Source organism: Anas platyrhynchos, chromosome 38 (genome assembly GCF_047663525.1).
Source record: "Anas platyrhynchos isolate ZD024472 breed Pekin duck chromosome 38, IASCAAS_PekinDuck_T2T, whole genome shotgun sequence".
Taxonomy (NCBI): Eukaryota; Metazoa; Chordata; class Aves; order Anseriformes; family Anatidae; genus Anas; species Anas platyrhynchos.
The window spans coordinates 3,962,501-3,985,803 of NC_092626.1; the positions used below are offsets into that span (position 1 = coordinate 3,962,501).

Consider the following 23,303-nt stretch of genomic DNA (forward strand, 5'->3'; position numbering starts at 1 on the left):
CGTGCGTGCGTGCGGGTGTGCTGGAGCAACGTCCGCGAGAGGTGCTCGCGCCGACCTGAACATCGGCCCTGACAGGAACCGACCCGCCGGGAAGCCTCTCCGACGTGCCCGAGGAACGCCTCGACGGGCGCCTGCGTGCGGGTGACGTGAGGTGCATCGTCGGGAGCCGGAGGCGCCGCCGCCTCGGCCGTGACAATCCGCGGGGTCCCCCCTCTTTCGCTTTCCGAGCCTCCGGGACCCACACAAGCAGCCGGGGACGCCCCCGGACAGACGCGTTCGGGCGCCGGCGGACCGCCCGCCGGCTTCTGGCCGCTCTCTCTCTCTCTCCACAGCTCTGAGCTCGCGGCTCGTTGCTGCTTCTCCGGCGACTCGCACGCGCGAGACCGCTTCTCGCTCGCCGGCGGGGTAGCTGGGTCGGCAAACAGCTGGCGGCTACCGCTCCACACAACCCACGCCCGAGCCGACGCCACCACCGACGCCGCGCGCCCCCTTCTCGCTCGCGCGCCGGCTCTCCAAGCCCCAAGCGCTCGCTCGGCACCGCTGGCGGAGCAGAGTCCTCACTCTCTCCTATAGACGGACAGAAAAGTCCTTGCCTCAGAAACGACGCGGGTCCTTTTCCAGGCTACCGCGGCGAGGCACCCGAGCGCAACCGACTTTTACCTCGACCTAACTGGAGGCACAGAGAAACAGCGACGCCTACCACACCTTCCGAGCCGTGGCACGAGCTGCTAGTCTACCTCCAGCCCCACGGCGGGCCCCAAAGTCCCGTCGGAGACGCGGTAGACCTGGCCGCCGTTCCCTCTGCCCGATCGTCGGCAAACTCCTTCGCGCGGGTAGACCTGGCAACCTCAGGAGGACACGGGGAGACCCGCCGGCCGGGAACCAACACCGCCGGCCCGCCTTCCTTCGCTTTTCGAGCGGGCCCTTCCGGCACTTTTCGGACCTTTTCGGGCTTTTTCGGACCTTTCCGGGAATTTCCGACGCTTTCCGCGCCATCGGAACCGCTCGGGAACCGCTCGACCCACCGACGGGCGCGCGCCTTCGCAAACGCGCGCGCGCGCGCGCTCCCGTCGCTGCCGGGCAGACCCCAACGCCGTTCTCGCGGCCGGACCTGCAGCGACCCCTACAGGTCGCCAACCGGCAAAACAAACATGGCGACCGCGGCCGGGTAGACCTGGCGGCCGCAGAATGCTACGGGGAGACCAGGCGGCCGCGGAAGGACCGGGAGACGAGGCTACGGGGTATACGGTAGACCTGGCAACCTCAGGAGGACACGGGGAGACCCGCCGGCCGGGAACCAACACCGCCGGCCCGCCTTCCTCTGCTTTTCGAACGGGCCCTTCCGACACTTTTCGAACTTTTTCGGGTCCTTTCGGACCTTTCCGGGAATTTCCGACGCTTTCCGCGCGATCAGAACCGCTCGGGAACCGCTCGACTGACCGGGGGACGGGAGCCTTCGCAAACGCGCTCGCGCCCGCGCTCCCGTCGTTGCCGGGCAGCCCCCCACGCCGTTCTCGCGGCCGGACCTGCAGCGACCCCTACAGGTCGCCGCCGGCTAAGCAAACATGGCGACCGCGGCCGGGTAGACCTGGCGGCTGCTGTCCGCAACGCTTTTACAAAGCGCCCGCGGCCCCCCCGAGCCGGGGAACACCTGCCGGCCGGGAACCAACCCCGCCGTCGTTTCCCTAGCAGGGCTCTGCTTTGCCTTGCTCAGCTTCCATCCGCATTGCTCTGCTCTCCTGTGCTGTGCTAGGCTTCTCGCGGAGATGTCCCGCTGATTTTGATGCCGAGTCGATCGGTATAATTACGAACGCATAAACCGTCAGACACAGAGCTTGGCCTCCCCGCAGCCCAGCGACTGTTCCCTCAGAACTGGCACGAGGGGGCAGCAGGCATGCAGATATAACCCAGCATGTAAGTAAAAACATGATTCACACAGCTACGGTGGAAGAAAGGCAACAATAAAGAAATAAACAGCTAAAGCAAGACATGGTTCTTGCCCACCGTCATGGTGCACCAGGAGATGTGAAGGAGGCTGGGGAGAGGGTGATCAGGGTACAGCCACTGTCCAAGTCTGGCTGCCACCTGCACACAACATGAGGGCCCTCCGGTCTGCCCCCCACAGCCACTTGGAACCCAAAGGAGGGCTGGCCACCAGTTCGCTACGTTCACTTTGCTTCTCTTTGTTTTGCCTTGCTCCACTTTGCCTTGCTCATCCAGGCACAGTTTTGCTTTCCCATACCTCCTTTCCTCTGCTGTTCTTGCCCCTGCTTTGCCTCAGAGTGTTTTGCTCTTTCTCTCCTGGAAATACTTTGCATTTCCTTGTGCTACTTTCCTTTGCTTTGCTTTTCCTTAGCTCTGCTTTGCGTTCCCTGGGCTTGCTTTCGTTTGCTTTATCAGGCCATGTTTTCCTTTGTTTAGCTTTGCTTTGCTCTGCTTTGCCTTTCATCTTTTATTCGTTTTTCTTTTATTTATTTATTTATTTATTTATTTATTTATTTAATGTTCCTTGCATGATTTGTTTTCATGTTGGACCTATCTGATGTGTTTTTACAGGCCGTGCTTTGCTTTTCCAGGCCCTGGTGGTCACTGCTTTTCCCTATGCCTAGCAGGGCTTTTCCTTGTCTTGCTCAGCTTTTATCCGCATTACATCCGATCAGGGTACAGCCACTGTTCAAGTCTGGCTGCCACCTGCACACAACCTGGAGCCCTCCGTTTTCCCCCCAACAGGCACTTGGAACCCAAAGGAGGGCTGGCCGCCAGCTTGCTACGTTCGCTTTGCTTCTCTTTGTTTTGTCCTTGCTCTGCTTTGCTTTGCTCTTCCTGGCAGTTCTGCTTTTCCATACCTCCTTTTGTCTCCTGTTCTTGTCTCGGGTTTGCTTTGTTTTGCCTCAGATTGTTTTGCTGTTTCTTTCCTGGCAATGCTTTGCTTTTCCTTGTGCTACGTTCTCTTGCTCTGCTTTGACTTGCTCGGCTTTCCCTTCCCTGGCCATGCTTTCCTTGGTTTAGTTTTGGGTTATAGACCTGGCACTGCTTTGCTTTTCCTACCCCTGCTGTGCTTTGCCTTGCCTCAAACTGCTTTGCTTTGCTTTGTTTGCTTTGTCTTCCCTGGTTATGCTTTGCTTTTCCTGGTGCTACTTTCCTTTGCTCAGCTTTGCCTTCCCTGGCCGTGCTTTGTTTTGCTTTATGGGGCCATGCTTTCCTTTTTTTACCTTTGCCTTGCTCTCTTTTGCCTCACCTGCTCCTGCTCTCCTTTCCATTTTCAGGCCATGCTTGCCTTTGTTTTGCTTTACTTTGTATTCCTGGCACTGCTTTGCTGTTCCTTTTGCTACTTTCTTTTGTTCTGCTTTGCCTTGCCTGGCCATGCTTTCCTTTGCTTTGCTTTGTATTCCTGGCATTGCTTTGCTTTTCCTTCTCTGCTCTGCTTAGCTTCTCTTAACCCAGCTCTGATTTGCCTCACCTCCAACTTTTTCGCTTTGTTGTGGTTTTATTGCTGTTTTTTTGTTTGTTTTTTTGTTGAATTTTCATTTTTTAATTTATTTATTTTCACTTCTTTCTCTTTCCTGGTTATGCTTTGCTTTTCCTGGTGCTAATTTCCTTTGCTCTGCTTTGCCTTCCTGTGCTTTGCCTTCCCTGGCCTTGCTTTGTTTTGCTTTATGGGGCCATGCTTTCCTTTGCTTAGCTTAGCTTTGCTTTGCTTTGCTCAGCTTTCCCTTCCCTGGCCATGCTTTCGTTTGCTTTACCAGGCCATGCTTTCCTTGGTTTAGCTTTGGGTTATAGACCTGGCACTGAATTGCTTTTCCTACCCGTGCTGTGCTTTGCCTTGCCTCAAACTGCTTTGCTTTCCTTTGTTTGCTTTGTCTTTCCTGTTTATGCTTTGCTTTTCCTGGTGCTACTTTCCTTTGCTCAGCTTTGCTTTCCCTGGCCATGCTTTCTTTTGCTTCATCAGGCCACGCTTTCCTTGGTTTAGCTTTGGTTTATAGACCTGGCACAGGTCTATAAATGGCCTTGCTCTCACCCTTAGCTACATTAATATCCATTCACCACAAATCTTTTGACCCAGCCACACAGCCAGTTTTTAACCCATTGAAACATAATTCTTTCCAGGCCTTAAGCAGCCAGATTCTCTGGAAGAATGCTGTGGCAAATCGTTTCAAAAGCCGTTTTGAAGTTTAGGTAGACCACATCCACAGCCTTTCCCTTGTCCACTGAGCACATCACCTTCTCATAGATTTAGATCTGATTTGTCAAGCAGGTCCTGCTTTGATAAACCCAACTGGGTTTATCAAAGGGCCTGATCAGCTGGTTGTCCTGTTGTGTGATGGTACTGAAGATAATCTGCTCCATGAGTTTCCCTGGCTCAGAGGTCAGACTGACAGGCCTGTAGTTCTCAGATCATCCTTCTGTCTCTTCTTGTAGATATCCATCATATTTTCTAGTTGACAGTTGACAGGGACCTCCCCTGATAGCCAGGACTGCTGAAAAATGATGGAAAATGGCTTGGTGAGCACTTCAGCCAGCTCCCTCAGTACCAATGGGTGGATCCCATCTAGCCCCCTATACGTCTGCATATCTGGGTGGAGTAGCAGTTCTCTAACCATTTCCTCATGGATTATGAGAGCTTCATTCTGTTCGAGGTCCTTATCTACCAGCTCAGGGGCAGAGTATCAGGGTAGCAACTGGTCTTGCTGCAAAACACTGAGGTAAAGAATGCACTGAGTACCTCAGCCTTTTCATCATCTCTTTTAATTCAAACGAACAAACAAACAAAAACCATTTTTATTGTCTTTAACAGTAATAGACATATTGAGCTCCAGCTGGGTTTTGGCCTTTCCAATTTTTTTTCTTTGCACAGCCTAACAACATTTAGGACTCCAGAGAAAATGACAGGGCTTCAGAGAAAATGATAGCATACATGAGAAGCACAGAAAAAATGGAACTGGGCAACCTTCCGTCCTCTACCCTTCTGTGAGCCTGGTCTGCAGCTCCATTCAACTAGTTACTCCTCTACTGTTCACACTCTCCTACAACTGCTGATACTGTTATCTTGTGAGAGCACAATTAGAATGAGACATCTCCCTGCAGATATTAACAGCTGACAGAATGTGGCATCTGTCCAGAGGAACTTTGAGAAATGCAGGATTTTCCCTATACAAACTTCTTGACATTGAGAAGGAGAAGAGCCCATTCCTGCACTGGAGGAAGAGGAACCCCACACATCAGGGCAGACTGGGACTGTGCTGAGTGAGCAGTGCCCAGGGCACCACGAGGGATGCCATACGAGCAGTAGTGCCTGCTCACCAGGAACCAGGCCAGCTTCCTACAGAGCTGCCTTATGAGGAGCATAGCCACCAAGAAGATCTGGATTGTCAGACTCAGCTCACATCCAGTGTGACACCACATGGAAAAGTGTCTACAGCTAGCCGGTAAAGAGGTACACGGGAGTCCCTACAATATCCTGATTTGGAGAGGAGCTAGGGCTATGGAAAGGCTGAAAGTCCCAACAGGACCCAGGTCTTTGTGTCTATAGCTATGGCTGTTGTCTCTGCCAGTGAGACCTACGAGGAGAGAGCACCAGGGCCTCATTGCCTCCTTGCCCCTACCCATGAACCAGGAAGGGGTCGTACCATTCTCCTGAACTTGGCAATGCACATCCCCATCTCCTACTGCCCCAGGAAGAGCCCTGAGCAAGGTGTAAAGGGAAAGGTTCTCTCTCCCAGAGGCAGGGTGTCAAGGTTTGGCCCTTGTGCTTGGTGAAACGCATCCACTTTGTCTACACCTCAGTGTCACCTTCACACTGTTTTTGTCTCCTTGTCCTCACTGCCTCCACTGTTCTATTCTAACGAGCTCCAAGGGGGAGCTGTGTCAGTGCTGGCCATCAGGGGGACACTCCAGGAAATATACATCTGACATGGACTTCTGGAGAGATGTCTTCAATTGTCTCTTAGTGCTTGAGGTCTGTGGGCTCATCAGGAAAGCCCCCAGAGAAGTAATTACAATGCCTTGGGTTGCTGAGCTGGGCCGGGCTCCTGGGACAGAGAGAGCTCCTGGCAAGAGGCCCTGGTGCAGAGAGACAGCTCTGCCCAGGAGCAGCTCCTCTGCACAGTGCAGCAGGGCTGGGGGCTCTGACCACAGCTGGCATGGGGAGAGGAGAGAAGGAGAGAGGGCTTGGAGGCAGTTGGGAGTGGGAGGATGCTGAGCGCTGACCGCAGGAGAAATCTGCACAGCCCTTGACGAGGTAAGTGTCTGGCTGCAAGGCCATGCAGCTGCAGGTCCTGGAAGGGTCTCCTCCTGGGTCTTGTTTCTGGGAGGGCAGTGGGCAATGCAGTAGGCTTTGAGAGTCCTGCTGGATTGCACTGAGAGGTGAGGATGTCTGGCAGAAGCCCCTTGGAGTGCCCTAAGCCAGGTGCCCCCGGTCAGCCCAGAACACCCTGCCGTGGCCGCCCATGCCAGGCTCTCTGTCAGCTACCCCGTAGCCATGGAGGTGCCCCTTGACAGGGTCCTGTTGGTGGCAGGGTGCTACAGGGCAGCGCTGAGCACAGCCACATGGGATGGGGTCTGTGAGCATGGGCAGGGGGAAAGAAGAGGTGGGCGCAGATCAGCAGCTCCCGGCAGGAACAGCTGCAGGCAGCAGAGAGAGGGGCAGGCGGCCAGAAGGAGCTGTTGCCAGAAACACCGTGTCAGGGGGGATTCGGGAACCTCGTGGCCATGCCCTGCAGTGCAGATGCCTTCTCCTGGAGCAGTCCCTCCCTGGCTTCCTCTCCCCCTGCACCCCATGGGCTGTGGGGCAGGCATGGCCAGCACAGCAGGCAGAGCCCAGATGAGGAGAAGCTCTCAAGCTCCTTCTGGCTTGCTGTGGCTCTCCTCAATTAGCAGCCATCTAATGTTTTGTTTTGTTTTTTTTTTTTTTTTTCCTCAGGGAAACACCAGAGTGGGATGGTCCTGTAGCTCAGAGGAATAACAAAAGTGACAGAGCTGCACTGCTCAGTCTTCACCAAGGCACAGTCCCTTTGCCTCCTGGCACCCACAGGATTTCTCTGGGAGTGCACAGGTAATGTAAGGGAGTTCAAGCATCCAACACCTGTCATAAGCATTAGAAGTGTTATTGAAAGCTAAATTAAAAAAAAAAAAAAGGGAGGGGCAAAAAAAAAATAAAATACCTGCAGCTCTGCTCTGCATTGGGTTGTTGACAACAACACTGAAAAGCTCATGGATGTGACAAGTGGACGGCACTTGAGTTTCTCCCATCTTCCTGCTTTCATCCTGCAGCACAGCAGGAAGGACTCCTCTGGAGCCCACAGCAGCCCCTGCTCCCAGTGCCACTATCAGCCAGCACCAGCTGGAGCTCAAGCAAGAAAGCTGCAGAAAGGTTCTCCTGCAAACAAATGCTCGGGCTGGGGGTGCTCTAAGGCTTGTAATAAGTCTCCCTCAGAGAAGTGTGTACTAACTTGTTCTGCCTTATCCTCTTCAACAGACAGCTGTGTTTAATGTCAGCAAATGCCCAACGTCAGCACTGTGAGTGAGTTCCTCCTGCTGGCATTTGCAGACAAGCGGGAGCTGCAGCTCCTGCACTTCGCGCTCTTCTTGGACATCTACCTGGCTGCCCTCCTGGGCAACGGCCTCATCCTCACCACCGTAGCCTGCGACCACCACCTCCACACCCCCATGCACTTCTTCCTCCTCAACCTCGCCCTCCTCAACCTGGGCTGCATCTCCACCACTGTCCCCAGAGCAACAGCCAATGCCCTCTGGGACACCAGGACCATCTCCTATCAAGGATGTGTTGCACAAGTCCTCTTTTTCGTATTCTTCATTGGAGCAGAGTATTCCCTTCTCACTGTCATGGCCTATGACCGCTACGTTGCCATCTGCAAGCCCCTGCACTACGGGAGCCTCCTGGGCAGCAGAGCTTGTGCCACCATGGCAGCAGCTGCCTGGGGCAGTGGCTTTCTCAACGCTGTCCTGCACATGGCGAACACATTTTCCCTGCCCCTCTGCCAAGGCAATGCGGTGGACCTGTTCTTCTGTGAGATCCCCCAGATCCTCAAGCTCTCCTGCTCAGATGCTTACCTGAGGGAAGTTGGGGCACTTGTCTTTACTCTTTCTTTAGTATTTCTTTGTTTTGTTTACATTGTGGTGTCCTATATGCTGATCTTTAGAGCGGTGATGAGGATGCCCTCTGAGCAGGGCCGGCACAAAGCCTTTTCCACGTGCCTCCTTCACCTGGCTGTGGTCTCCCTGTTTCTTTGCACTGGCATATTTGCCTACCTGAACCCTCCCTCCATTTCTTTCCCATCCCTGGATCTGGTGGTGGCTGTTCTATACTCACTGTTGCCTCCAGCAGTGAACCCCCTCATTTACAGCATGAGGAACAAAGAAATCAAGCATGCAGTGAGGAAACTATTTGAATACATCTTTCTTCAGCAGAAATAATGTGCATATAATACTAACAGGACACAGGATTTCTGAAAAAAAGACTCAATGCAAATTCTTGAAAGTAATTTTCTTTATTATTATTCCCTCTAACTTGTGGCTTCAATTTAATGTTATTCTAAGTCTCTTAATTTGTATTTTATTATTATTATTATTATTATTAAGTCAATAATTTCAAATACCTTTATAATCAATATTCATGTTTAAATAAAGACAATAAAGAAACAGGGAGAAATTCATTGGTCTCAACTGCAATCTCTTCCCATCACCAGTGCCTCCAGCTGTGAACCCCCTCATCTACAGCATGAGGAACCTGGAACTAAGGGATGCAGTGAGGACACCATTTTAATACATGTTCTTCAGCTTCTTCGCCTATAACAATTAGCCTATAATCAGAAACACCTATTTTTCTCAGATTTTTTTTTCTTAGTTTACATTTGTCTGTGTTATTATTTTCACTAACTATTGTTTCTGATATAAATAATATTATTCTTAGCCTTCTACTTGTTAAAGATTTACCTATAGAACCAGGATTCCTGTGTAGATAAAGACAATAAAGAATCCAGCAGAAATTCATTGGTCTCAGCTGCCATCTCTTCCCATCTCCTCTGGAGCTGGGGGAGCAAACCCCGGCATGCAGGAGGGGCTCAGGGACAAGAGCCCAGCTGACACATGAACGAGCAGCCCCAGTGGCCCTCGGGGCTGCCCCTCACTGCCCGCTGGGTTCTGCCTCTCTGCTGCCTTCGGGTCGGGGCTGCTGCTTCCCTGGAGCCATGGCCATGGCCAGCAGCAGGACGTGGCCTTTTCACTGCTGCTCTCTTTTGGATTCCACATTGGTCTCTTGTGTTTCTTGTATTTGGGTTAGACTTTATATCTCATGTAATTTGATGCCAGTCCTGTTGTCTCTGCAGTGGCATCCGTGTCCCAGCAGACAGCAGCAGGCACTGTGCAGTCCTTTGTCACAGCTGGCCTCCCTACTAGCACCAAACTAAAACCAAACAGTAACAAAAGGGGCTGTTCAGGGCAAACCAAGAAGCCTGGATGCCTCTTCCAATGCTACTGTCTGGAATAGAGAGAAGGGGTTCCTCCCTGCTCTTCTGTTTTCTGGGCCTCTTCATGGAGTAAAGAACACAGGCTGAAAATCCCAGGGTGATCTGTGAGGGATCAAGGACTGCACCAAGAGCTCTCTTCATGGTGGCACTTGCCAAAGTAGACAACTGGATTCATCTGCATGGGACTACACCCCCTGCAGCGGGGCTGATGGCCAATGCAGGCCTGGAGAGGAATCTGGAGCTGCCAGGAGAAGTCAGAAGATCTGCAGGAACAAGGTGTTCAGTGGGCAGTGATTAGAACCTCATAAAATGAGTGATCATCCAAAAAAGATTTTGGTAAAGGAAAAGGCGGATTTGAGGAGACAATGGGCTAAAGCAGGGCTCTGCAATGCCAGAAGAGGTGGTGAAGAGTCATCAGGTAAAGACCCATAAGACTGCACAGTAATTAAGGATAAGCATTTTGAAGTGCCGTGGGCAAGGTCTAGTGCAACACTTGCCTGTCCTTTGTGCCCTCAGAGACACCCCATGGTCCTGCCCAGCACTGCCCTGTGTTGCTGTGTTATCCATGGCAGGGAAGCCAAGCGGCTGGGATCCCTTGCTCGAGATGCCGGCATTGACAAAGCAATTGCAGATGGAGCACAATCCACCAGCCTTTGGAGGCGTCTCCTCTCAGCTGTGAGGGAAAGGTACCCCTTCAAGGAAGAACTTTTATGTCTACCAGGCAAGTGGACCACTATGGAGAAGGGAATCCAGTACCTGAGGGAATTAGCCGTACGGGAAGTGATTTATGAGGATCCAGACCTCAGACAAACATCCAAAGACCCAGATGAAGTCAAGTGTACACGACCCATGTGGCGGAAGTTTGTACAGAGTGCACCATCATCATATGCCAGCTCATTGGCAATAATGGCCTGGAAAGAGGATGAGGAACCCACAGTGGATGAAGCGGCTAAACAACTCCGGCAGTACGAAGAAAGTCTTTCCTCTTCCTTACAGGCCTGTGTCTCAGCTGTGGAGAAATTTTCTGAAGAGTTCCACCAACTTAAAGAGAATCTATCTTCCCCCCAACCTGAACCAACCAGTGTCCAACGACCGAAAGAGAACACTTGGGAGAAACTTTCTGAAAAGGTTCACCAACTTGAGGAGAGATTATTCTCCTCCGTACCTGTACAAAGCAGTGTCTCAGCTGTCAGGGGTAGGCGTTCACCCACACAAGGAAGACGATATGGTGGGTACTCACCCCGTGCCACCCTGTGGTTTTACTTACGAGACCATGGAGAGGACATGAGAAAATGGGATGGAAAATCTACCGCGACCCTAGAGGCACGGATACGTGAGTTGCAAAAGAAAACAATCAGGAAAAAGGGATTCTCCGAAAAGTTTGCTGCTCCAACTTCCAGCAGACAGTCCTTCAAACACAGAAACGAAGAAGATTCTGACCAGGATTAGGGGGGGCCTGCCTCCAGCCAGGGGGAGGAAAGGGACAATCGAGTTTATTGGACTGTGTGGATTCGATGGCCTGGCACATCACGCGCACAGAAGTATAAGGCTTTAGTAGACACCGGTGCACAATGTACTATAATGCCATCGAGCTATAAAGGACCAGAGCCCATCTATATTTGTGGAGTGACAGGGGGATCTCAGCAGTTGACTGTATTGGAGGCTGAAGTGAGTCTGACTGGGAATGAGTGGGAAAAGCACCACATTGTGACTGGCCCGGATGCTCCATGTATCCTTGGCATAGACTATCTTAGAAGAGGATATTGCAAGGACCCAAAAGGGTTTCGGTGGGCTTTTAGTATAGCTGCCTTAGAGACAGAGGGCATTAAACAATTATCTACCTTGCCTGGTCTCCAAGAGGACCCCTCTGTTGTGGGGTTGCTGAGGGTCGAAGAACAGCAGGTGCCAATCGCTACCACAACTGTGCACCGTCGGCAATATCGCACTAACCGAGACTCCCTGATTCCCATCCATAAGCTAATTCATCAATTGGAGAACCAAGGAGTGATCAGCAAGACCCATTCACCTTTCAATAGTCCCATATGGCCAGTGCGAAAGTCTAATGGCGAGTGGAGACTAACAGTGGACTATCGCGGCCTGAACGAAGTCACGCCACCGAGTGCTGCAGTGCCGGACATGCTGGAACTTCAGTACGAACTTGAATCGAAGGCAGCCAAGTGGTATGCCACCACTGATATCGCTAATGCATTTTTCTCCATCCCTCTAGCAGCAGAGTGCAGGCCACAATTTGCCTTCACTTGGATAGGAGTCCAATATACTTGGAATCGGCTGCCCCAGGGGTGGAAACACAGCCCTACCATTTGCCATGGACTGATCCAGTCTGCGCTAGAGGAGGGGGAAGCTCCTGAACATCTGCAGTACATCGATGACATTATTGTGTGGGGTGACACAGCAGAGGAAGTTTTCGAGAAAGGGAAGAAAATAGTCCAAATCCTTCTGAAAGCCAGTTTTGCCATAAAACAAAATAAAGTCAAAGGACCTGCACGAGAGATCCAGTTTTTAGGAATAAAATGGCAAGATGGACGTCGTCAAATCCCAATGGATGTGATCAACAAAATAACAGCTATGTCTCCACCAACTAACAAAAAAGAAACACAGACTTTCCTAGGTGTTGTGGGGTTTTGGAGAATGCACATCCCATATTACAGTCTGATTGTAAACCCGCTCTACCAAGTAACCCGTAAGAAGAATGAGTTTGAATGGGGCCCTGAACAACGACAAGCCTTTGAACAAATCAAGCAGGAAATAGTCCATGCAGTAGCCCTTGGGCCAGTTCGAACAGGACCAGATGTAAAGAATGTGCTCTACACTGCAGCCGGGGAGAACGGCCCCACCTGGAGCCTCTGGCAGAAAGAACCTGGGGAAACTCGAGGTCGGCCTCTGGGGTTTTGGAGTCGGGGATATAGAGGATCTGAGGCCTGCTATACTCCAACTGAAAAGGAGATATTGGCAGCATATGAAGGAGTTCGATCTGCTTCGGAGGTGGTCGGTACTGAAGCACAGCTCCTCCTAGCACCCCGACTGCCGGTACTAGGCTGGATGTTCAAGGGAAGGGTCCCCTCTACACATCATGCAACTGATGCTACATGGAGCAAGTGGGTTGCCCTGATTACTCAGCGGGCTCGAATAGGAAACCCCAGTCGCCCAGGAATATTGGAAGTGATCATGGACTGGCCAGAAGGCAAATACTTTGGGATATCATCAGAGGAGGAGGTGGGTCGTGCTGAAGAAACCCCGCTGTACAACCAGTTACCGGAGAATGAAAAGAAATATGCCCTGTTCACTGATGGGTCCTGTCGTATTGTGGGGAAGCATCGGAGATGGAAGGCTGCTGTATGGAGTCCTACGCGACGAGTTGCAGAAGCTGCTGAGGGAGAAGGTGAATCGAGTCAGTTTGCAGAAGTGAAAGCCATTCAGCTGGCTTTAGACATTGCTGAACGAGAAAAATGGCCAGTTCGCTATCTCTACACTGATTCATGGATGGTAGCAAATGCCCTGTGGGGATGGTTACAGCAATGGAAGCAAAACAACTGGCAGCGTAGGGGCAAACCCATCTGGGCTGCTGCATTGTGGCAAGATATTGCTGCTCGGGTAGAGAACCTGGCTGTGAAAGTACGCCACGTAGATGCTCATGTGCCCAAGAATCGGGCTACTGAAGAACATCAAAACAACCAGCAGGTGGATCAGGCTGCTAAGATTGAAGTAGCTCAGGTGGACCTGGATTGGCAGCATAAAGGTGAATTATTTGTAGCCCGATGGGCCCATGACACCTCAGGCCATCAAGGTAGAGATGCAACATACAGATGGGCTCGTGATCGAGGGGTGGACCTGACCATGGACGCTATAGCACAGGTTATTCATGACTGTGAAACATGTGCTGCAATCAAGCAAGCCAAATGGTCAAAGCCTCTTTGGTATGGAGGACGATGGCTGAAATATAAATATGGAGAGGCCTGGCAGATCGATTACATCACACTCCCTCAAACTCGCAATGGCAAGCGCCACGTACTTACAATGGTGGAAGCAACCACCGGATGGCTGGAAACATATCCTGTGCCTCATGCCACCGCCCGGAACACCATCCTGGGCCTTGAAAAGCAAGTCCTATGGCGACATGGCACCCCAGAAAGAATAGAGTCAGACAATGGGACTCACTTCTGAAACAACCTTATAGACACTTGGGCCAAAGAACATGGTATTGAATGGGTGTATCACATCCCCTATCATGCACCAGCCTCCGGGAAAGTTGAACGATACAATGGCCTGTTAAAGACTACCTTGAAAGCAATGGGCGCTGGGACATTCAAAAACTGGGATACGCATTTGGCAAAGGCCACCTGGTTAGTCAGTACTAGGGGATCTACCAACCGAGCTGGACCTGCCCAATCAAACCTGTTACGTACTGTAGATGGGGATAAAGTTCCTGTAGTGCATGTAAAAAATATGCTGGGTAAAACAGTCTGGGCTACTCCTGCCTCGGGAAAAGGCAAACCTATTCGTGGAATTGTTTTCGCTCAGGGACCGGGATACACTTGGTGGGTGATGCAAAAGAACGGAGAGGTCCGGTGTGTACCTCAAGGAGATTTAATACTGGGTGAGAATAGCCCATGAACTGAATTGTACCATGTTAATTAGTATATTATACTGTATGTTATCACTACCATGATTACTATAGGTGACTAACTAGAATGTATGGAAAAGAGTGTAACGTGAGCATGACATAAATGGTATGGAATAAGGGGTGGATAGATGTCCTGGTTTCAGTTAGAATTAATTTTCTTCCTAGTAGCTGGTGGAATGCTGTGTTTTGGCTTAGGATGAGAAGAGTGCTGATAACACCCCGATGCTTTAATTGTTGCAGAGCAGTGCTTATACTAAGCCAAGGACATCTCAGCCTTTTGCTCTGTCCTGCCAACGGGCAGGCTGGGGGTGCAGTAAGAGCTGGGAGGGGACAGACCCAGGACAGGTGACCCAAACTAGCCAAAGGGGTATTCCATACCATCTGACGTCATGCTAAACAATATATAGGGGTGGCTAGCTGGGGGGAGGGGACCGGACTGCTCGGGGTTAGGCTGGGCATCGGTCAGCGAGTGGTGAGCAATTGCATTGTGCATCACTTGTTTGTACATATTATTATTACTTTCCTATTATCACCATTGTATTATTATTATTATTATTATTATTATTATTATTATTATTATTATTATTATTATTATTATTTTCCTGTCTTATTAAACTGTCTTTATCTCAACTCACGGGCTTCACTTTCCATTTCTCTCCCCCGTCCCAGAGAGGGAGGGGGGAAGGTGAGCGAATGGCTGCGTGGTGTTTAGCTGCCGGCCGGGTTAAACCACGACACCAGTACAGCAAAACAGTAACCTTAAACCAGCCCCCAGAACTGAAAAACAGCATGACATGGAAGTTACTAATGTGCTATACAACACAGTTCTGAAAAGAAGCACAACAGACCCCAGATCAGATTATTGATCAATATTATGATCAGCAACTTTTAAAATGATCTAATGCTTGTAACAATTTATTTTTAAAACACTGGTCAGATCTGTCATCTCAACCTTTGTGCTCCACGCTAGGCACCAAGAAGACTTGCTGTGGTTTGACCCTGCAGGCAGCTCAGCACTACAAAGCTATTCATCCAATGGGACGGAGGAGAGAACTCAGAGGAAAAAAAAAAAAAAAAAAAAAAAAAAGTAAAAGTTCATGGGTTGAGATAAAGGAAATTTAATAGAACGCAAAAGGAATTATTATTATTACTATTATTATTATTATTATTGCCACAAATCAACTAAGGTCATGATATTTTTGTGTGTGTATCAAAAGATATTTTGATATTTTCTTAGTTTTGTCTGAGATGGAGTTAATTTTTCTTCCTAGTAGCTGGTATGGTGCTGTGTTTCATTACGGAATCACAGAATAGTTTGGGGATGAAAAGACCTTACAGATCACATAATTCCAACTCACCTCCCATGGGCAGGGACACCTTCCACTAGACCAGGTTGCTGAAAGCCCCATCCAAACTGGCCTTGAATGCATCAAGGGATGGGGCACAGATCTAATAGATCCATGTCCTTCTTATACAGAGAGTCCCAGAGCTGAATGCAATCCTTGAGGTGTGGCCTCACCAGGGCCAAATACAGAAGGACTATCACTTCCCTACATCTGTTGACCACGGTATCCTTGGTACAAGGCAGGCCTTCTTGGCCACCTTAGCACACTGATGGCTTATATTCAGCCGACTATCCACCAATATCCCCAGGTCCTTTTCCCCTGGGCAGCTGTCCAGCCACCCTTCCCACAGCATTGCATGGGGTTCTTGTGCCCCAAGTGCAGGACCCAGAACTTGGCTATGTTGAACTTCATGCAGTTGGCCTCAGCCCATGGGTGCAGCAATCAACAAGACACAAGTCACCTCACCAGCATTTTTAAAGCCATGGGCTGACTGCTGCTCTTGCAGCTTCTTAGCTACATGCAGTTGTGAGATATGTTCATCTGATTCGTGTCAGTATGGAACAATGCTAGGGCCGCATGGTATGATGAATGTGACCTTCTGTCTTACATACCCTTGTATAAGCACAAGTCTAAGAAAAACAGAGTGGTTAATGTATATAATTCTTGTATCTTGCAAAGGAATGCTTTAGCAATTCGTGTCAATAGAGAGTTTAAAGGGAAATGTATTTGTAGGCTTTTCCTTGGAGTCTCTGATATCTGGGGAGTTCAGAATAACTGCTAACTATTATGACTGTTGCATGGGACACTATGTAAGCCTCTGATATCTGGCCAGGAGATTAAGGAGACGGGGAGAGTTGAAGAACAACTAAAAGCTTGCAGGGGACGCTGCACAAGTCTCTGACATAAAGCCAAGTTGGACAAAGGAGAAGGACAAGAGGGAGGAAGACTATGAGCCTTCAGCATGAGAGAACCACAGAGACCCTCAGAGGGACCACCGGAGACTGATACACATGCTCCAGTAGGAGGGTTTGGATTCCAGAAACTAATTAAAATAGCCCTGTTTTTTTAGAAGTAGTAATGAATTTGTATCAGCCTAGGAACATAAAAATCATCCACTTGATGTAACTGGTGTGCATCTTGGTGGAGCAGAGAGTCCCGATGCACCCAGCGCTGTTTGCTTAGCTCTATTCCTTTAATAAATTGTAAACTTTGATTATAGTCCTATTTTGAAGATAGAGCCATTTATTACACAGCCAAGCCTTGTGCCTCTTGCTGTCCAGTCGTGGACTCAAGCAAAAGGGCATATGTGGGCCTTCTTTCTGTCTGGGTCCTCCTGGGTATGGAGGCAGAGGGGATCCCACAGTCAGCATGCCAAGCAGGTGCCTTCTGCTGGCCTTCCAGGGCCACTGGCAGATGTCAGCCCAAAAGTCCATACCGAGGGAGAAGTCAAGGATGACCTGTCAGCTACAGACAGAAGAGACCTCACAGTCCCTTTCTATGACACGTTCCTGCTGCTGCCCTATCCACTGCAGAGACAGAAGTGACCTCACAGTCCCTGCCACAGTCACATTCCTCCTGCTGGGGCAGGAGATCCTGACGCAGAGCTGACCTCTCTAGTCCCTTAGAGACTAGGGCTCACTTTTCTGGATTAGAAATTTAGCAAATGTGTCGTTCTGCTTGTGGTGTCAGGTCTGTGGTTAGGCTATGGGAAAGCTTTGTGGAATAGTTTTTTGTTTTACATCTGCCTAGAAGTCTGGGTTTAATAGAGCATGTTAATGCTAGTATTGAAGGCAGGGATTAGGGTGAGCACAAGGGTAAAGGCAAGGGCGAAAGACTATGGGCTGAATTTTGCTTCATGGAACACTTTGAGTTCAAGCATTAGAATAGGGGATTCCTGTCAGGGTGTTGGAGTAGCATTTAGGTTTAGGGGTTACTCTTTAAAACTCTTTAAAATTGGGTACTCTACAAATTGGTTACTCTTTAAAATTGGTTACTCTTTAAAATTGGCTAATGGCCTAAAGCAGCATCAACATTTCCTGCAGCCTCTTACCTCTACGAAATCGTTGTAGAGGATCGCTCACCCTGGCTTTGTGTTTCATGAATTACTGAAGGCAGATTAAGAGACATCAGTCAAGGCAGGGAGGTGCTCAGGTGAGAGCAATGTGGGAAAGCGAGGTGGATATCTATGTCCTGCAGGGAAACAGGTGCAGACATGTGACAGTATCGGACAGCCTGTGGTGGTTATTGTCAAGGATCTTTTGCAAGATGAAAGCCCCCGACGGAGCCAACAGCTTTGTCTGCTGGGCTCTGGCCCTTGTGTCTGTCAGTGATGCCTATGATGAGACACCTCATCCTTACAGCAGTAGGACCTCAGTGCCTCCTCAACCCCCTCCAGGAGCCTAGGAGATGTCCTCCTGTAGCCTTGTACTTGGCACTGCCCTTACCCACTGTGCATTGACCCAGGAAAGCCCTAAACCCAGCTGGAGGGACAGCATCTCCCTTCCCAGAGGCTGGGGTCAGGGCCCAACTGTTGGACTTCATGGGACACATCAAGGTTGCCTCAGCATCAGGGCCACCTTTCCTGGGCCCTGGTCTCCCCGTCATCGCTGCCTGCCCTTTTCTGCTAAGTCCATGGGGAGGCTTTGTCAGTAATGTCCCTCAGTGGGACCGTTAGCACTGTGAGAGGCTTTGGAGTTTGCATCAGATTTGGACTACTAGAGAAGCTGCTTCAGCCACCCAGATAAAGCTCCTCTGCCAGGCACAGCATTGCTGGGGGCACTGCGCGCAGCTGGCATGGGGAGAGGAGAGAAGGGGGAGAGAGGTTCAGGGCAGCCTGGGCAGGGGGAAGGCAGGGGAGAGCTGGCAGAGGGAGAAATCTTACTAGCCACCTCCCCATGGTAAATCTCTGGGTGCAGGGCAATGCTGCTGCACACCCTGCCAGGCTCTCCTGGAGCTGGCCCAGCCCTCAGCTGATGGGAGCTGTCAGGAGGATGCTCGGTGTTGGAGCTGAAGGGCATGCAGGGCTTGTGTGCTGCAGGGTCAGCGTGCAGGTCCCAAGGGCTCCCTTCTCTTGGGCCCGGCTGTAGGCAGTGCAGCTGGGGGTGCAGGCAGGGGTGGCCAGGGCTGTGGTGCAGAGCAGGGTCCCTGCTGTGCCCCAGAGGCTGTGTGCCATGGCAAGGCCTCTGCTACCTGCCAGGTTCAGCACTCAGCCTGCCCGGGGAGCTGCCCAGGGACTGCGGGGAGAAGCTGCGGGTGGAAGGAGCCCCCCTGGTACCTCAGGGCAGGACAGGGCAGGGTTCTGCTGCTGCCCAGAGCCTGCTGCCTGGGGCAGGCTGCTCACAGCCCCACACCTCCCAAGGGCACTGCACTGCAGAACTGCCCGGCAAGAGCTACCTGAAGGCAATGCACTTTTTAGAATCTGCTTCATTTTCCTGCCCATGTGCTGAGGCAGAAGGATGGTAATGGAGTAGGAGCATCTGTAGTAGAGACTAAGGCTCCTTGAGCATTGCTGCTGCTCTGAGGCACCTCACACACCTCAGCATACAGACCATACCAACACCATCTTTTTTGCTTTGTAAGGAGGTATTTGACCTTCTCCCGTTCTGCAGACAGGGAGATGACCTTTCCCAGTGGACTTCTCAGATCACTTAGGGTTCCCTTTTACGTGTTGCTGTAGACTAGGACTGACTGCTGCAGAGCCCACAGCACAGCCCTCTGCTTCTTTTGGCACCCTCAAAGCACCAACCAGAGAAAAAACAAGGAGCTGCTGAAAGCTCTTCCTGTGGAAGGAATGGGAAAGAATGTGTTCTGTGTGACTGTTCTATGAGACGTGCAAAGTATTTTGGTCAGAGAAGTCCTTAAATTTTACAATGTCACTTCTTCTTTTGGACAGACTACCTTGCTCAGGGACAATAAATATGTAACAACAGCTCCATCACTGAGTTCCTCCTGCTGGCATTCACAGACACACGGGAGCTGCAGCTCCTGCACTTCGCACTCTTCCTGGGCATCTACCTGGCTGCCCTCCTGGGCAACGGCCTCATCCTCACTGCCGTAGCCTGTGACCACCGCCTCCACACCCCCATGTACTTCTTCGTCCTCAACCTTGCCCTCAACAACCTGGGCTGCGTCTCCACTACTCTGCCCAAAGCCATGACCAGATTGCTCTGGGACACCAAGGCCATTCCCTATTCAGGATGTGTTGCACAGCTCTTTCTTATAATCTTTTTGAATTTAGCAGGACTTTCTCTTCTCACTGTCATGGCCTACGACCGCTACATTGCCATCTGCAAGCCCCTGCATTACGGGAGCCTCCTGGGCAGCAGAGCTTGTGCCCAGATGGCAGCAGCTGCCTGGGGCAGTGGCTTTCTCCAAGCTGTGCTGCACATTGCCAACATATTTTCACTGCCCCTCTGCTGTGGCAATTCTTTCAACCAGTTCTTCTGTGAAATCCCCCAGATCCTCAAGCTCTCTTGCTCAGACTCGTACATAAGGGAAGTTCAACTTAGTACGGTTACTGCTTTTCTATTTGGGGGTTGTTTTGTTTTCATTGTGGTGTCCTATGTGGAGACCTTCAGGGCTGTGCTGAGGATGCCCTCTGAGCAGGGCCGGCACAAAGCCTTCTCCACATGCCTCCCTCACCTGGCTGTGGTCTCCCTCTTTCTCAGCGCAGTTATCTTTGCCCACCTGAAGCCCCCATCAATTTCATCCCCTTCCCTGGATGTTGTTCTGGCATTTCTTTACTTAGTGGTGCCTCCAGTAGTGAACCCCTTCATCTACAGCATGAGGAACAAGGAGATCAAGGTTGCCATGTGGAAAGTGATGACTGGGTGTTTTTCTTGAGCAATATATTGCCTGCCTTCTTCTGTATATCACTCATAATGTAAATCATGATAGCTGAAGCCAGTGGGTATTATGTTCTTATGTTGTTATTGGTGTTCTGCTTTTTTTCTCCATTTTATTTTATCAAATATTTTCCACAAAGAAATATAATTCTTCATTTTGCTTGAGTATTTAAACCAATTAAAGTGACTTTTTGTCTTATATCATTCCTCTGAGACATTTTCTGTGGCTTCAGGGACAGTGTGCAGAGGCGGAGAGGAAGAGTTGTGGCAGTCCAGCCTGGGAGCACCAGTGCTGGGTCCATGCAGAGCTGCTCTCCTGCCACTGCCACCCTCTCCTGCTGAGCCCTGCTGGCGGAGTAAGGCCTGGCTGCTCCTGTAGCTTGGTGCCAGTGCTGCTGTGAGGCTGTGCTGGGACTGCAGGCATAGACAGACAGTGGGCACATGAGTGACACAGCTGGCCTCCAGAACAGCATTTGCCTCCTAAAAGGGCCATGCCTGAAGGCTCACATCATCTTTCAGTGTTGCTGTCACATCAGAACATGCTCAAAGAGAGTCCCAAAGGCTCCCTGGGACATAGGATGAGCTGGGAGAAGAGCAGGGCCTGTCCAGGTGCAGGAGAGACACAGGAACAGAAACCCTTTGCAGCTGCTGCTACCTGCAGGCGCATCGTGCGCACATGGAGAGAGGAACAAGAGCAGGCACAAAGGTCATCAGCTATCCCTAGGGGTGTCATGAAGGCCAGTGGGGCAGAGTGTCTTCAGGTCCCTTCTTCCTGAGAGTAACAACCATGGGACATCTGCCTGAATAGCAGAGAATAGTCCAGTTGAAGGCACCTTCAGAGACCGTCCAGTCCAAAGTGCAAGACCTGAATGCAGATCTGTGATGTGTTTCCTTGAACTCCCAAGGTCCCTGTGCCCATTCCTTATGCTGTGGGGCATCTCAGAGGAGGACAGAGCAAGGCGATACACCCACCACAGGGCTGAGGTGCCTCCCAGCCTCTGGCAGTGGCTGCAGGAGCCAGAGGGACCCTGCAAGTGCTGCAGTGCACTGTGTGTGTGTAAGGCAGGGACTGGTGTCTCTGAACAGCCCAGTGTGGATGAGCAGTGCACGAGGCCAGCTCAGATATGGACACCTCACAGAGCCTTGACATGTCTCTGTGCAGAACTCCAGTAATTACCCCGAGTGTTCCCATGAGATTTTTGTCTCCCTCCTTGCACAGGTTCATTGCAAATGCCTCTCTCACGCTACTCTGCCTTTTGGACTGGTGGTGACAGCAAACTGGTGGCTGTTGGTGACAGCCAACATGGCTTCACACAGGGCAGATTGTGCCTGACAAACCTGGTGGCCGTCTACGATGGGCTTACAGCATTGGTGGAGAGGGGAAGAGCAACTCACGTCATGAACTTTGACTTGTGCAAATCATTTGACACTGTCCCACACGATAGCCTTGTCTCTCAATTGAAGAGACATGGGTGTGATGGATGGATCACCTGGTGGGTAGGGAATTGTCTGGATGGTCACCCTCAAGGAGCTGGAGTCTACAATGTCCAAGTGGAGGTCAGTAAAGAGTGGTGTTCCTCAGGGGTCAGTATTGGGACCAGCACTGTTTAACACTTTGTCAGTGACATGGATAGTGTGACTGAGTGCAGTCTCAGTGAGTATGCTGATGACACCAAGCTGGGAGGTGCAGTCAATACGCTGGAGGGAAGGGATGATATGCAGATGGACCTGGACAGGCTTGAGAGATTTTCCTGTGGGAACCTCATGAGGTTCACAAAGGCCAAGTGCAAGGTCCTGCAGCTGGACTGGGGCAATCCCAAGCACAAATACCGGCTGGGTGGAGAATGGGTTGAGAGCAGCTCTGAGGAGAAGGACCTTGGGTACTGGTGGATGAGAAGCTCAACCTGTGACGGCAATGTGGGTTTGCAGCCCAGAAAGCCAACTGCATTCTGGGTGGCATCAATCAAGTTTGGCCCAAAGGTTGACAGAGTTGATTCTCTCCCTCAGCTCTGCGTTTCGGTACTGCATTCAGCTCTGGGGCTCCAAACTCTAGAAGGACATGGAAGTATTAGAAGTAGTCTAGAAGAGGCCAAAAACATGATAGAGAGGCTGGGACATCTTTTCAATGAAGACTGGCTGAGAAAGCTGGTTCTCTTCAGCCTGGAGAGACCCTATAGCAGCCTTCCAGTACCTAAAGGGGGCCTTTAGGTAACGTTTTAAAACTAAAAGAAGGTGCTTTAAAATTAGGTATAAGGAAGACATTCTTTCCTTTGGGGGTGGTGGTCAATGGAACAGGTTGCCCAGAGAAGTTGTGTCAACCTATCCCTTGCTCCTTTGTGGCCAGAAGCCTCCCATGCCAAACCACGACAGAACTCCCCCCCCCCCCCCCCCTCCCTCGCAAGTTGTTGTTTAACCTCATCTTTTCTGCATGAGGCCTCCTCTGCACCACAGAACCCAATCTCAGTTCCCACTTTGCCACAAGCGCTTTGCATGGGTGCTACAGGGCCTAACACTACCATGTCCTGCCCTGGCTCTGCCATCCCGCTGGGCAGATTTGAGGGTGACAAAAGCAAAGGGATACATTTGGGTATGGAATGTGGGGCCTGGCAGAGACAAGGAGTCGAGGGAGAGGACAGGGCGAGGCAGCAAAGGCAGCACAAGCAGTGGTGTTGGTGCAGGACCATGTTTGTACAAGGAGCCTGAGTGGGCAGCAGCTGGCAGGAGGCTAGGGTGATACTGTAAAAGCCAGTCAAAGTAACTCTCTAAGACTCAGTTTGGAGTTTTAGAAAGCAGGCATTCTTTTACCGAGGTGCTGGACGCACAGGGGATCACTCCAGTGCTTACAGAACTGTTTGAGCTATAGGGCTTATATACAAGCAAAACATACATGTTAATCACATTTCCCCAAAACATATTCATACTACTTCCTGTAACTCATGAAAATCAGAAAGTGTCGCTGACACATGCACATTTGTTTCCCCTGTCT

The 23,303-nt window shown here is 50.7% G+C and overlaps 1 protein-coding gene across 1 annotated transcript; it reads left to right on the plus strand.

The window, feature by feature from the left end:
* The first annotated feature begins 6,820 nt into the window (after window positions 1–6,820).
* LOC140001154 (olfactory receptor 14C36-like) lies at window positions 6,821–8,986 on the plus strand. The gene is made up of 2 exons (XM_072032345.1): window positions 6,821–7,051; window positions 7,475–8,986. Exon 2 carries the CDS (start codon window positions 7,498–7,500, stop codon window positions 8,431–8,433), a length of 936 nt encoding a protein of 311 aa, XP_071888446.1. The 5' UTR covers window positions 6,821–7,051; window positions 7,475–7,497; the 3' UTR covers window positions 8,434–8,986.
* Window positions 8,987–23,303: the final 14,317 nt, after the last annotated feature.

Excerpts from the sequence above, each read along its gene's own strand:
- LOC140001154 (XM_072032345.1), top strand. The coding sequence starts at position 7,498 with ATGCCCAACGTCAGCACTGTGAGTGAGTTCCTCCTGCTGGCATTTGCA.